The 15,453-nt window shown below is 52.6% G+C and overlaps 1 protein-coding gene across 1 annotated transcript in view; it reads right to left on the reverse strand.

Annotated features, from left to right (window-relative positions):
- Positions 1 to 1,977: 1,977 nt before the first annotated feature.
- The window catches only part of DAGLA (diacylglycerol lipase alpha), a 34,915-nt gene continuing 21,439 nt past the window's right edge, over positions 1,978 to 15,453 (reverse strand). Inside the window, exons 17-20 of the mRNA XM_031943656.1 lie at positions 14,309 to 14,505; positions 14,021 to 14,150; positions 6,228 to 6,415; positions 1,978 to 5,913 (exon numbers count right to left, since the gene is read on the reverse strand). Coding sequence (XP_031799516.1) covers positions 4,992 to 5,913; positions 6,228 to 6,415; positions 14,021 to 14,150; positions 14,309 to 14,505 — 1,437 coding nt within the window. The 3' untranslated portion in view covers positions 1,978 to 4,991. The remainder of the gene's footprint in view (positions 5,914 to 6,227; positions 6,416 to 14,020; positions 14,151 to 14,308; positions 14,506 to 15,453) is intronic.

Consider the following 15,453-nt stretch of genomic DNA (forward strand, 5'->3'; position numbering starts at 1 on the left):
TCTAAGCTCTAGTCCCGTCTCCAATTTGACCTCTGCACCCTGCAGCCCCAAAAGCATCCCAGCTTAATATGCCCATGACAGAACTCCTTTCCTTTGGGCCCGAGTTCCTTTTCTCCCTGCTTCCCTGATTCTGGCCAGGAGGCCGCCATTCTTCTAGCCAGCCAGCTTTGCAACTAGGAATTCCCATCAGCTCTTCCCGCTCACGCGTCATCATCCAATCAGTTGGCGAGTCTGACTCCTCAACATGACCCAGACTTGGCTCTTCCTTTCCACTCACCCCACAACCATGTCAGTCCGAGTCACACCCAGGTTATTCCAACAGTCCTACGGGCCTCCCTGCCTCCAGACTCATTCTTCACTTACTGCCACACTGATATCCTTGAAGCCCAAGCACAACTCTGCCGTTTCCTTGTGAAAAAAAAAAAAAAAAATCAGTTGTTTTCCTTAGGCTTTAGGAGAAAATGCAGACTTCTCTGGAATCTCAAGCCCTTGGGATCTGGCTCCAGCTTATCTTTCCAGCCTAATTTATAGCACAAACATTATGGTTGAACCCAAGTTGATATTCTCCATACACAGAATTCATCTCCCACCGCAGTACTTTTACATAGACTATCCCTGATGCCTGTTATGCCATCCTATCTCGCCTTTGCTTCTTGGAATTCCTCACTCCTTTCAAGACTCAAGCCAAAGGTCACTAGGTTGTTTCTTTCTCTGTATACAGAGACGTATGTGTATATGACATTTCGTTAGCTGTGAAAACACAAGTATATTTGGATCGCCAATTCCTAGAAAGAGGAGGAACAAACACTTAAATAGTACCTACTAGGAGCAAGGCATTATGCTAAGCTCTTTTATAAATATTTCATTTGATCCTCACAACCCTGGGAGGTAGATGATATTATAAGCCCCATTTATAGTTGAGGAAACTGAGGCAGAGGTTAAGTGACTTACTTAGGGTCACACGCAAGTATCTGAGACTGGATTTGAACTCGGGTCTTCCTGAATCCTGGCACACAGCACTTTAATAAATGCTGACTGATTGCTGTCCAAGGTCCTCCGATCAGATCCAGAGCTTACTAAGGAGTCTGGTCCCCTCATTTGACATTCAAGCAATCTAAGGCCCAGGGAAGTTTAGTCACACAGGTAGTAAACATCAGGCAGAATCAGATCCCAGACCTTCTGCTGCTTCAGGGTCAGAGGCTTTTCTTTGTACTACACTGTTGCACTGGAATATGGAGCTGAACTAATACTGGAACCCACTTGTGACTCCAAAGCCTGTGCTTCTCTTCCTAAGAGGCTGTCTGCATGGCGGGGATGGTGGGTGCCTGTGGGCATGCTCTGTCCCAAGTTCTGCCCTCTTCTCTCCAGGAAGCCGTTTTCCACTTTCTCTGTATTCGTTACTGTTTAATACAGGATCTGGCACAAAATAATACCCAGTATTTATAAAGCACTTTAAGGTTTGCAAAGTACTTTACAAATCTGTCATTCGAACTCTGGAAAGCAGATGCTGTTGTTGGGTCGTGTCTGATTCTTCGTGATTCCATTTGGGGTTTTCTCGGCAAAAACACCGGAATGATTTGCCATTTTGTTCTCTAGCTCACTTTACAGATGAGGAAACTGAGGCAAACTGTGCCACGTGGCTGTCTTCATTCTATACACAAGGAAGCTTGAGTTTCAGATTTAGTGTCTGAAGCAGGATGAGCTCGGGACCGCCCGCCTCCAAGTCTGGCACCACCCACTGTGCCAACCAGCAACCTGAACAAAGGCTTGATAAATGTTTGTTGCGCCCCCCAACCCCCCCCGCCCCACTTTTGGAAAAGGCCAGTCTGCTGAAATGGGCACAGAATGTAAGCTCTCTGAGTGGAAATGACTTCCTTTTGGTCTTTGATACCGGACCCCAGAACAGCGCTTGACACTGAAAAAAAAGTGTCCCCTCCTGTCCCCAGGGCCTGCTGGGAAAAGTCACTCACACCAAGCCTGCTTCTACAACCAGTTTATACACAGCTCTATACAATATACAGAAACCTCTATATACAGATAGATTTATAGAATAAGCTATATTAATTTGTCTCTCCTTTTTTACAGCATTATTAGTTTGGATCTTTCATACATTAGATACAAAAAAATCAGATGGGAATGGCACGTGGAGTGCGTGACTGTCTGTGGGGGCCACAGCGGGCGGGGAGGGGGGGCCTGGTTGCTTCCTTAGTGATTGCATATGGGGGTTCGGGCGGCCCCTGGAGAATGAAGCAGCACAGGGCCACTGAGGGTGGGGTCGGAGGGCAAAGGGGAGGGGAACTGTGCTAGAGGCGAGGGAGGGGTTAGAGGGAGGAGGTGGCTGCTCCTGGCTCCCTGCTGGTCCAGGGAAGAATGGAGTGACCCCTTACACCTAGAGGTTCTTCTCTGTTGGAGGCAGAGCCCCGGTGTCTCGGAGCTCTCGGGAACCTTCGGGAGAGAACCTGCTCCTCCCCAGCGTAGAGGAGCCTTGGGACCCGGGACCAGCCAACCCGGCCCTGTAACACGGTGTGGCTACAGCCTTTGGGGAGGCGCGGTGGGGAGGCCGAGGGTTCTGGAGCACCCAGCTAGCCCTGCCTCTGGGGCAAGAGTTTGGCGGGCCGAGGCAAGGGGGTGTGGGGGGAGGCGAGCCCATGGAGAAGGCTACCTCCAACAGACACTAAAACCCCCCCAGACGCAAGCTTATGGTGGGAGTGGAACCTTCCAAGCTCCAGCAGCTCCCTTCTGTACAGGGAGGAGGGCCGCAGGTGGGCCGGGGGCGCGGATGGGGCTAAGGACAAGCAGGCGATAGAGCCTCATTCCTCTCCCATAGGAGGCAGCAGCCGCCACGCCGGGCCCCACCCCCAGGCAGGGTCTTCTGCCACGGCCCCCGGCGGTCACTGCTCAGGTGCATCATGGGACGTTCCCTTCCTTTCAAAGTGCTCAGGATGGAAGCCCAGGAAAAACAGGGGCAGGGGGAGGGGGTGAAGGGAGGAAGGCCCCTCCGAGGGCGGCCTTCACTCGCTGGCTTCCTGACGCCTTCTTTGGGAAGAGGCCGGCACCCGAGCCATTCCCAAAGAGAAGCTCCGTGGAAGGGAACCGAGGCAGAGTCGGGAGTAGAGACGGAGATGCTCTACCCCAGCCCGGGCAGGCCGGCAGCCGCACGCCATGGCCGTCACCCCTGGAGCCGGGGAGAAAGGCGAGCAGAGGGAGCGAGGCAGCACCGCCGCCATTTCCTTGGACCCCGGGGGTAGAGGCCGGCGCACACACATGCATGAGCCGCCGGGCCGTACCGGCTGGCGAGGGCCGCGGGGTGAAAGTCTCACCCCTTACCCTCTCCCCAGGCGTCCCCCCAATTCAGCAAGGAAACAGACACCGGGCTTACCCCTGGCCGTGCCCCCGCAGGGGGGTGGCTGCTGGCGGGAGGAGGCTCAGTCTCTGATGGGCACCTCTGTGGGTATGGCAGCATGTGGGAGGCCACAGAACCCTCCTGTGGGGAGGGCCCTCAGACATCCCTTTCTAAGGCAGCCCAAGCAGGCCTTCATGCCCCTTCCTCACAGGGCAGTGAGCGGCGGGGGCCGCCTTCCCTTGCTGCTAACGGGGGCGAGGGCTAGCAGGGGGGATGGACGGGGCCTCCCAGCAGGAGGCGCTCCGGCGTTCCTCTCAAAGGGACTGAGAGCTGCGGCCTGGGAGCAGGTGGCCCGGCCACAGGGCGGGGAGGAGGTAGCAAAGGGTTTCGTTTCAAATACTGGCATCCAAGGTGTCTGGACACTGGGGGGGGGGGGGGAAGCAGGCAAAGACCCTCTCTCCAAAAGCATCCTGAGCTCTGGGAATGCATGCAGTTGGCAGGGAGGCAGGGAGGCAGGGAGGGAGGCCTACGGACAGCCCAGCAAGCAGCACACATGCCCACTTTCCCTCCTCTCTGAAGCGGTACAGCTCACCATGCAGCTGGGGCTCAGCTGGGGGGGTGCAGACGTTGGAGAAAGGGGTGAGGGGAGGGGGCGGCCCCCTGAGAGGGACCGGCGGGCAGCCCCGAGGCCGGAGCCAATGGGCCTATGAGGGAGAGGTCAGTGCAGAGATACCGGGTCCCGGGACCCCCCAGCGTCCCCCCCAGAGCCCATGGGATCCCTCCCCTTCAGAAAGTCCATCTCAAAGCCTCAGGTCAAACTCGTAGGGTCCCTTCAATGGGACATCCCCTTGAAGCAGAACGGGGCACAGGGCAAGTGCAACTAAACGGGGGGTCCCGGGGCTGAGGAGGGAGCTGGGCCCACAAGGCTCCTTCCTCGGAGGAGTGCGGGGGGGAGGGGAGCTGGGATGGGTGCCCCCCGCCCCAGGGAGCCCCCAGCTGCCCAGAGAAGAAAGGTTCCGGCTGAGCCCGTTGGCTTCTGTAAACACATGGTTTGTGACGGCTGCCCGAGCCCCTAGGCTGGCGACCCAGGGACGTGGGGGGTGGGGGAAGAGCCAGCCGATGGGGGCCAGGGAGGAGATGGAACAGTCAGAGAAATCAACTGCTATGACACCCGCCTTCCTACGCCCAGGCTCTGGGCACCAAGATGGGCTGGCAGGGCCCCAGCCTGGCGGGGGCCGGGCGGGGCCCACGGGAAGAGCGAATGACCATTCCTAGGAGCTCTGGACGGGCTGCTCCTGGAGGGGCAAGGGCGGGACGGGAGGCCAAGTGCCGCCCGGCCCTTTCCTGGCCCTTTTCAGACGTGTCGTGGCTTTGGTGGCGCCGGGCAGCTCGCCCCCCGCCCGGCTCATGGGGGACCCCGGGAGCCATCACCGACTGGGGCTGAGGTAGGGAAACGGACCCTGTGATTCCACTCTCCTGCGCCGGCAGCTCGGCCTCTCCCTCCCCAGCTGTGCGGGCGCCCGGGGACTCCGGCCGGCCCTCCGTGACGCTGCCGGCCATCGCCGGTGGTCAGGCGGGGACGGCGACCCCAGGCCCGGGTCTGCCGCATGCTTGGCGCGGTGGGTCCGAGCTCCCCCCACCCCCAGAACTAGAGGGCCGAGATCACGAGGTCCTCCTGCTTGGAGGGGCTGGCCGGGTGCCCAGAGGGAGAAGTCCGGATCTTGTCTGTGGCCAGGCACTCCTGACTGCTCAGGCCCGTGGGGGTCAAGTCCATGAGCTCTCCTGAGGAGCTGAGGGGGAAGGAGGGGGACACCGAGATGCCCGAGGACGGGTCAGTGGAGCCGGCGAAGAGCCGGGGGGGCTTGGGCACCAGGTTCGGCTCGTACTGGGCCCGCAGCAGGATCTCCTGCTCGCTCACCGACTTGGGCAGCGTGCCATAGTCGCCGCTGGGGCTCTCGGAGAGCATCATGCAGTAGAGGTCCTGAAACGAGCTGCTCTTGCTGTCCAGGTTGAAGAGGCTGTCGATGAACTCGGCGAACTCCAGGACCTGGGGGCTCGGCGACTCCCCCAGCCGCCCGTTGTGCAGGGTCAGCTCCCCCCTGGCCGGCGCAGGGGAAGAGCCACCCTCCTCCCCGCTGGAGCGGCGCCGTGGACTCCCCCCGGCGCTGCCGCCGCCCAGCCCGACCTCCAGCGGCTGCGTGTCCTGAGAGTGTTTGGACAGGCTGTCGGCGGCCAGCAGTTCTGTCCTGGAGCTGAGGGAAGGGTTCTCCTCCGGGATGGCCGGGTCGATGTAGAAGCAGTGGCCCTCGTCCCTCTCCATGACCGCGTGAAGGCTCGGGGAGCCCCGGATGCTGCGGAAACCGGAGGAGCGGCGAGAGTCGAAGCTGTAGATGGACTCATTGTCCGACAGGCTCTCCATGGTGGCGAGGGGGGCCCGCCGGTCCTGCAGCTCCACCGACAGGCGCTCCTGGGTGGTGAGCAGCAGCAGCTCCACCGGGTCCTTCCTTGCAGGGGACAAGGCCTTGGTCTCATAGAAACCCTCCAGGCTGATCTCGGACTGGGACTGGCTCCTGCCAATTGGGGTGGAGCGGGGGTGGGGGCAGGGAGGGCCGATTGGTAGGAGGCTCCTGGGCGGCAGTGGGCTCTGCCCCTCAGGAGGGAGGGGGAGGCTAGAGAAGAGAGGGCAGGGGTCTGGGACGGGAGGGGGGAGGGCACCGGGCGGGGCCCGGGTGGGCTCCACAGGAGGGAGGCGTGCTGGTCGGGGGGGTTGCCTGAGGAGGAGCTGTCCCTTTGCTGCCTTAATCTCGGGATGGAAGACTAGAGGGAGGCAACTGCCCCTTCCCCCCATTCGCTCCCCCTTGCCCCCCCCCCCCACGGGACTTACTTGATGCTGCTGCTCCTCTGGGCGGCTGGCGGAGGCTCCAGGGAGTGGATGGTGGTTCCTGGGGGGCCACTGGGCAGGGGCTGCTGCTGGAAGATGAGCTCTGGGGTCAGATCCACCTCGGTGGGACTCACCATGACCTTGGCTGCAGAGAGCAGGGCGGTCTTGCCTTTATTGTAGTTCTCCAGCACCTGGTGGGGAAAGGCCAGGCCTGAATCTCAAGAGGGGCTCTGGAGAGGCCCCTGAAATAAAGGGAGCCCCGGCTCACAGCTGCTGGCAAGCTGAAATCCAAGCCAGGGCCGGGGCCTGGAGTCTGGGCAGAGAGGACGCAGCCTGGGGCCTGAGTTCAAATCTGCCAAAGTTCAAACCCGGCCTCAGAGGCTTACTCCCTGTGAGTCTCTTAACCCCGTTTGCCTCGGTTTCTCATCTGAACATGAGCCGGAAAAGGAAACGGCCACCCCGGCGTTCCAGGGTCTTGAAAGGGCCGAACGACAAACGAGTCTTGGAGGCAGGAGAGAAGCTGGGCCCCGGTCCTGTCCCAGGCTTTTACTCAGAGGCTGATCACCCGCAAGGCACTCTCCTTTTCTGGGCAAGAGTCTCCCAAACGCCAAACCAGGGGCAATGGCACCGGCGTTCTTCTCGGCCCGCCGGATAGGGTCAGATGAGCCGAGGCGCTTTGTAGACCGTCAAGTCCAATCAAAGTCGGTCATTAGTGTTAGCGAATAGCAACTAATCCATACGGTAACATGACATGATACATTTATAACTAATATATTATTATCAACAATACCAACACATAGAGCATTATATATAGTATATGCAATTATAGCTAATATATTACAACAAATAATACCGACTAAGCCTCACTGCCCTTCTAGCCAAGCCCTCCTACTCCCAGTTCTCTATTTGGGCCCGGGCCAGGTCCCACAGAGGCCGAGGCTTCAGATCTAGGCTCAAGGACAGAGAAGAGCCAAGTGAGGAAAGCAGTCCGGCTCTGGAATCGGAGAACGGAGGTGCGAATCCAGGCTCTGCTCCTGACCTGAGTCACTTCCTTGTGCCTCAGTTTCTTCCTCTGCTGAATGAGATTGGACTAGGCCCCCTTGGCAGTCCGACAAAGCCCACGGACCCCTTTTAAGCACACAGTACAGGATTACAAAGGAAACCAATTAAACGAGGCAAGTTATCAAAACATTAAAAAAAGATTTATTAAGTGCTTCTTACCGGCCATGTGAGGAGTTCTCCAGAGGAACAGCCCTGAGACTAGACAATCTAAGGTTTTGTGGCCAACTAGCAGAGTGCACAGAGTAGGGGATTTTTTTTTTTTTTGAAAAATAAAAAGCTTTAATTTAGAAAAAAAAGGGAAAAAAGTAGGGGATTTTTTTTTTTTAAATAAAAAGCTTTAATTTAGAAAAAAAAGGGAAAAAAAAGATGGAGGTTAGCTTAGTCAGATCTTAACCTAGTGTCCACAAACTTGAATGGAAAGAAAGTCTGTCTTTATTTTTCCTAAAATTTAGCTTTTTCTTTCTTTATTTATTATAATAACTTTTTGTTGACATAACTCATGCCAGGGTAATTTTTTACAACACTATCCTTTGCGAGTAGGAGATTTGTAACCTGGGATCTGTGGACATTTAAAAAACTTTTCTGAGAACTGTATTTCAGTATAATTGGTTTCCTTTGTAATCCAACCTTCTGCTTTATGCCTCAGACACTATTTGGCAAAGGGGCCCATGAGCACCCCCAGGCTGCCCAAGAGATCCAGAGCTCACAAAAGGTTAAGACCCCCCCGGACAATATATTTTTCAGTCAAGGGCAACTCCCTGAGATGACCCAAGTTCTAGAGGAGCTTGGCAGATATCGTTACACAAAAAACCAAAATCTCGTGACGGCGGTGGTGTTTTTCATCATGATCTTCAAGAAAAAAAGTGCCCCGATTTCTCAAAGCCGTTCCCAATGGGGTCCAGAGACCCCAGCTCATGCTGCAGTCCCATCACTGCCTGGGAAGGTGTCTTCGACAACTTCCCCTCCCTGAGTTTCTTCACCTCTAGAATGAGGGCCTTTGGTGAGATGATCACTAAGATTCCTTCTAGCCAGAGCCGTAACTATCAGTTTTCACGTCAAGGAAAGAAACGAGCACTAAAACAAATGTTTAAAGAGAAATTCAGGTGGTGAGTGGGGAACCTAGGGCCCCATGAGGTCAGTGCCAGGAGGCCTGTGAGAAAAGCTGAGCTCGGGACGGAGCTCATGTGAGGAGAGAGCGGCTGTTGGGGGAAAGTGGGGGTTACCAAGCCACTGGTAGCTTTCCATTTTAGTGCCAGTCTTGTTGACAACTCCCATTTCTGTGCCTTTGAACTTGTCATCCCTCGTACCCGAAAGGCACTTCCTCTTTCCCTGCATTTGATTTCCTCAGCTGCCTCTTAAAGAACATCCTTCCTACTCCCTCTAGCTGCTAGTACTGCATGCCTTGAAACGGTCCATGCTTTGTATTTCTTTCTCAGAGAAAGCCCCTAGCATCCCCTAGTGAAGCATAAGCAGCTCGAAGACGAGATTTTCTGATTTTGTATCCCCAGGGGCCTATTTCAGTACCTGTCAATTAATCACAGAATTATCAAGTATTTATTAAGCACCTACCTACCATGTGCCAGGCTATGCTGGATGGTGGGGAGATAAAAACCAAAAGACAACAGTCCTGCCTCAAGGAGGTCACTTCCTACTTGGGGACGACCCCACGGACAGGCCCAAATCTTTCTTCTCTTCGCCTTTCCCTTCCTTCTTCAATCTGGCCCCCTTTCTTTTTCTTACCTGACTCCTGACTTCGTTACCACAGAGAAAACTTCCTCTGCCCATGAAACTTAAGAGCCTTAAAGCGTTTTCTGGGACACTCCAAAGTTAAATCACTCGCCCAAGTCATAGAGTAGCGGATCGAGTGAATTTTAGGCACCGGGAAGAGCTGATGCAAGTGCGTGCAGACAGTGTGGTGGAGGAGGCCCGGACCATCCAGCGTGAGGAGGCATGAGGTGGGCCGGAGCCTCGAGGGGGAGAAGGCCTTTCCAAGGCAAACAGAGGCAACAAGAAGCTCAGAGATTCTAATGAGTAAGAAAACGGAACCCTCACATCTGAACTATGGACAGGAGGGAGAAGAGAAGCATGAGAGTTGAGGCAGGGAGGCCAATTAGAAGGCTGAGGGCCTGAACTCTAGTGGAGAATGAGGGGAGAAAAAGGGAGAAATGAATTCAACTGGTACTGAACAGACAGAACAAATGAATATAAAGTGACTGGATAACTGGGGTGAAGGAGAGTGAAGATTCAGGTTGCAAGACTGGCAGAACGATGGTGCCTCAGACGGTACCAGGGGAGTCCGGAAGGAGTGACGGGGGCAGCAGTCTGTTGGCGTCCGAAGCAAAGGCAAGAGCTGTCAGAGCAAAGTACCCCCGGGTACTCCCAAGGGAAGGGGCCCAGGGGCTTGATATGTCGGCATGGGTGCTTCTGAGAAACGGACGGGGTCGGCAAGGGAATGCCTTCTGGGAAGGTGATGGAAGTGGGTGATGATAACGATGATAATAACAATAATGATGAGGATGAAGAAGATAATGGTAACGATGATGAAAACTGATGAAAGTGACAATCATGATAATAATGATTACACTAATGAAGATAATAACAATAATCTTAATGATGTTCATAATGATGATGGCTATGATAACAATGTTAATGAAAATGATAATGTACTATCAATATTAATAATGATAACTGTTAATAATGATGATGATAATGATAACAATGTTAATAATGATGATGAAAATGGTAACAATGTTAATAATGATGATGATAATGTTAATGAAGATGATAATTGTAACAATAATATTCATAATGATAATTGTTAGTAATGAGGATGATAATGGTAACAATGTTAATGAAAATGATAATGGTAACAATAATAATAATGATAACAATGTTAATAATGATGATGATATTGATAATAATATTAATAATGATGAAAATGATAACAATATTAATGATGATGCTGAAAATGGTAACAACATTAATAATGATGATAATGATAACAATGTTAATGAAAATGATAATGGTAACAATAATATTCGTAATGATAACTGTTAATAATGAGGATGATAATGGTAACAATGTTAATGAAGATGATAATGGTAACAATAATAATAATGATAACAATGTTAATAATAATGATGATAATGGTAACAATGTTAGTAATGATGATGATATTGATAATAATAATAATGAGAACTGTTAATAATGATGAAAATGATAACAATGTTAATAATGATGATTATAATGGAATAACTGTGTTAATAATAATGATAATGGTAATGATGTTAATAATGGTGATGATAATGGTAGCAATGTTAGTAATGAGAAAGGAAAAAAGGATGACAAAGGAAATGTTAAAAGATAAGGAACAAGCCAAGAAAAGAAAGGAACAATTAAAAAATGAAAGTTAGAATGAGAGAATGATTAAAATTTAAAAAGAGAACCAAAAGAAAAAGATAAGTTAATAAATGAGATAAAACTTAAAAAAAGAAAAGAAAAAGAGTTAATAAGGGAGATAAGGAGCAAGTTAAAAAGATGAAAGGCAAACAAGTTGATGAGAAGGTTAATGTTAATGAAGAAAGGAACAAAAGAATGAAAATGATAATGGTAACAATAATAATAATGATAATGTTAGTAATGATGATGATATTGATAATAATATTAATAATGAGAACTGTTAATAATGATGAAAATGATAATGTTAATAATGATGATGATAATGGTAACAATAATATTAATAAGTGTGTTAATAATAATGATAATGGTAATGATGTTAATAATGGTGATGATAATGATAAGTGTTAATAATGATGATAATGGTAACAGTAATATTAATAATGGTAACAATGTTAATAATAATGATGACAATGGTAACAATGTTAATAATGATGAGGGTAATGATAACAATGTTAATAACTGTAAAGTCCAGACTAGTTCCCTGGAGGCCTCAGCATCAGCCGGAGTCAGGATAAGCAAAAAGTCCTTGGTCCTTAGGGGGAGAAGTGAAGGGGATGGACAAGACTGCCACAAGCTCTCCCCGACCTCCCTTCTCCTCGTCCACCTCCAAAGGGACTCGGGTTCCTCTCTCTCCACCCCCTAATCCCTCCTTACAATTCTCCTAACCCCAAGCATTGAGAAGAGAAATTCCAAACATGCTAATAGAGTTATTGTCCGATAGGTAAGTAGCCTTAAGTGCTCGCTTGTCTGATCCGAGTGCACCTAGTCAGAGTTTCAGCCCTTTACAAATAATGAGGAAAATGGCAACACTGTTAATGATGAGGAGGGTGATGGTAACAATGTTAATAACGATGGTGAAAATGGCCACACTTAATAATGATAATGGTAACTAACTGTTAATAATGATGAGGATAATGGTAACAATGTTGTTAATAACATGAGGATGATGGTAACAATGTTAATAATGATGGTGAAAATGGCAACACTTAATAATGATAATGGTAACTAACTGTTAATAATGATGAGGATAATGGTAACAATGCTGTTAATAACATGAGGGTAATGGTAACAACGTTTAATAATGATGGTGAAAATGGCAACACTGTTAATAACGATGATCATTATGATGAAAATGACGCTCCCAACAATGATCATGCTACCGATAATGTTGACAATGATGATGACGAAGATACAACAAAAATGATATGATGATGTAAATGATGATTACAATGCTCATGATACTGGCGATAACGAAGATGACAATGATGAAGGCGATAATGATAATTCTGACAAAAATGACGACGATAACAATTACTAACAGCGATCGTGATATTGATAACAAAAATGATCATGATGATAATGAATGACAATAATGGTAGCCATCATGACGATGGCGATGACGCTATATCAGTGAGTACTTCTGCAGGGCCAGAAGGTTTACAAAGTGCTTCATGGGCATCGTCTCCTTTGAGGCTCCCGACTGTCCCTGGAGTCGGATGCAATTGTTGTTTCGGTCGGGTCCAGCTCTCCATGACTCTATTGGGGTTTTCTTGGCATGTTTGCCATTTCTTCCTTCAGTCCGTTTCACAGATGAGGAAACTGAGGTAACTGGGGTGAAATGACTTGCACAGGGTCACCCAGCTAGGAAGTCTGAGGCCAGATTTGAGTTCAGAGAAATGAACTCAGGGTCTAAATCTAGACCCAGCACTCTATGCCCTGCTATTTTGCAGACAAAAACACTGGCGAAGCCCGGGGGTTTGGGGACTGGTCTGAGGTTCCACTAGGAAGTGCTTGGGGCCAAATCCTGGCCGTGCTCTCATCTGGGTTCTCAAGGAAGGCCCCTAGGGAGGAGCCTGGGATCCCTTACCCTGCAGAAGATGCTGAGGGCATTCTGAGGCAACCCTGCCCATTCACTCCAAGTAGGTCAATCAAGGACTCCCAACTGTCTGGGGCTGAGCTTTCCACTTCTCTCCTCTGACCCATAATCTCCTGCCCAAAGGAGGCCTGGGGGCAGGAGAAGGAAAGAGAAGGAAAGAGAAGGACGAGTCCCTCTGTGGATGCTCCTTGGCTGCCCTGGTTCAAAGACCGGGCAGAGGGGGCGGATGAAACCCACTGAAAGTTTGGCCCAGAGAGGGCCGGTCAGTGGGATTCTGGGGAAGGAGGGGTCTGGGCCCTTGGGGATCTTCCTCGATTTTCCTCTCGGTTGTCCAGGCCTCAGGTTCCACCTCTATAGAATGAGTCGTGTCTCCTGGGGCCTTTCCGAGGCCTCGGAAGGAAACATGTTCGTGTAGGGGCTCAGGATCCCTCGGGCCAAAGAGCCCAGAACTTCGCCACGTTTGTGGGACATAGAGGGAATTAGCACAATTAAGAACAAGAGCAGCTCCCTAAGAGATCATTGGTCAAAGTCACCTTTCAAAAGAAGAAATGCCAACCGTCAGCACCCGGGTAAAGGAAGGCGCCAAATCAGTGCTGGGGAAATCAAAGGGGCTGCAAGGTTCCCGCTCAGCTCCCTCGGAGAGGCTGCGGGGACAGAGGGGAATGGAAGCCGGGGAGGGCTGGGCTGGGAGCTGTGACCTCACATTCTAGGCCAGGAGAGTCGCTAAGACGTATAGATTCTGCCAAACCACTGCGGTCCCCCAGCCCCGGCAGGCCGGGGTCTGCTGGGAAAGTCCCACGGGCACCAATGTACTTCCGGGGACCTTTGGTGCACTGGCAAAGAGATGGGGCGGAGAAGGTGCCCACAGGGCGCTCCCACGGACCCGGGGTGGGGGGCCCCAGGGCATCCTGGCCCATATTAAGAGGGGGAGAGTTAGGGTGAAGGACCGGTCAGTCACTGAGCTGTCAGAAATGAGAAATAGGCCCATGGGACCTGTGTGCAGAGCAAAGTGCGCAGAGCTGGGCGGCAGGGGTTTCCATGGAACCACTGGGGCACAGAGTTGGTGCAGGGGGAGTGGAGGGGAGAGGGAGAGGGAGAGTGGTCAGCGAAGGAGGGTGATGGGGAGGAGGAAAAGGAAAAGGGGGAGGGGAGCAGGAAGAAGGTGAGGAAAGGGGGAGGGGGAAGGTGAAGAGGAGGAGGAGAAAAGGAAGCGGGGGGCAGGGGCAGAAGAAAGACTGCTCCTCCATTTACTTTGCTTCACTTGTTCTATTGGGGGAAAGCGAGAGTCAGAAAGAAGGGGTAACAGGGTGGGAAAGGAGAGCGGGAAAGGAAAGTGCCCACCCCCGGGTGTGGGGGCCCCGGGCGGACGCCCTGGCCAGGGCTGAGTGGCTCCCCTTACCTTGTTCAGCCCCTCCATGACCACGTAAGGCAGGTGCTCATGGAGCATGGCCGGAGAGATGATCACTTCATTGAAGGCCTTGTTGTCCCCCCAAATCGCAAAATACGTGGGTTCTTCCTGCTCACAGCAGCTGGGTCAGATAGACATTGACAGGGAAAGGAAGAGGCGGGGATCAGAGCGGCCCTCTGACTGCCCGCTTCTCCCACCCCTCCCCTCGCTCTGGCTCTCATCTCTTTGGCCGGCCCGGGGGGCTCCCCCCTCGGCCCCATGGTGCCCGAGGGTACTTACCAGCAGTGCTCGGCTGGGTGGTTGTGCACCACGTGGATGATGCGGCCGGGGGGGTACAGGGGCGTGCTGGCCGACAGGGCGATGGTCAGGTCGCTGGGGTGGGTCCAGAGGCGGTTGCTGGCCATGGCGGTCACTTCAGCCTCCTCGGGGAGCTCCGACTTGGGGATGCACTTGGTGGCCCCGATGATGATGCGCCACTGGTTTGGGAAGAGGGCAGAGAAAAACAGGAGAGTGGGTGCAGGCGCCGAGATCCCGAGGAAGAGCTGGGGGAGGGTGGCGGGCAAGAGACTTAAGGGAAGGTGGGAAGCCCCCGGAGGGAGGGAGAACACTGCGGCCTCCCGATGCATCGGGCCGGGGCTCCCAGGGGCTGCCTGGTCCACCCATTCAATCCCTTCCTGTGCCTTTATGAAGCACCTACTGTATGGCAGGGATGGCTTTGGGGAGACAGAGATGAAACAGGGGTGGGAGCTTCTAGACTGGAGAGGGGGCATCCTGACCCTCTCTGTGGGTGCCCTGACCCTCTCTGTGGGTACGTGACTCTCTCTGGGGGCATCCTGACCCTTTTTGGGGGCATGTGACCCTCTCTGGGGGCATCCTGACCCTTTTTGGGGGCATGTGACCCTCCCTGGGGGTGCCCTGACCCTCTCTGTGGGCATGTGATTCTCTCTGTGGGAGCCCTGACCCTCTCTGGGGAAAAGCGGAGGCTGCAATGGCCGGCTCCTGGTCTCACAAGTCACAACAGCCTCAGTTCCCGTTTCTGTCCTGCCTGAAGGATTCCCAAGCACTTTCCCTATAACGAGCCTGTGGCCTAAATTGTGCAGAGGGTGTCCCACTGTGCGGATGGAAAGACTGAGACTTGGAGAGGTCACATAGCTCTGGAAGGCCAAGGCAGGATCTGAACCCGAGTTCCTTACTCCCAGAATGCTTGAAGCCCGAGCCCAAGCCCGAGCCCAAGCCCGAACTTCAGGATCTCAGGGTAGGAAGGAGCCCTGGAGGGCCTCTGGCCTCTAGCTTCCAGTATGGGGCCTCCCGGGGGCCTCGCTCGCCACCATCAGCCACGGGGCACCCTCTCTCCCTTAGGCAATCTTGGCTGCTCCCCCCCCCCCCAGGATGCCAAAAGGGAGGATCAGCCTCCAGCCTCTCCC

This window comes from Sarcophilus harrisii, chromosome 6 (genome assembly GCF_902635505.1).
Source record: "Sarcophilus harrisii chromosome 6, mSarHar1.11, whole genome shotgun sequence".
NCBI classification, from domain to species: Eukaryota; Metazoa; Chordata; class Mammalia; order Dasyuromorphia; family Dasyuridae; genus Sarcophilus; species Sarcophilus harrisii.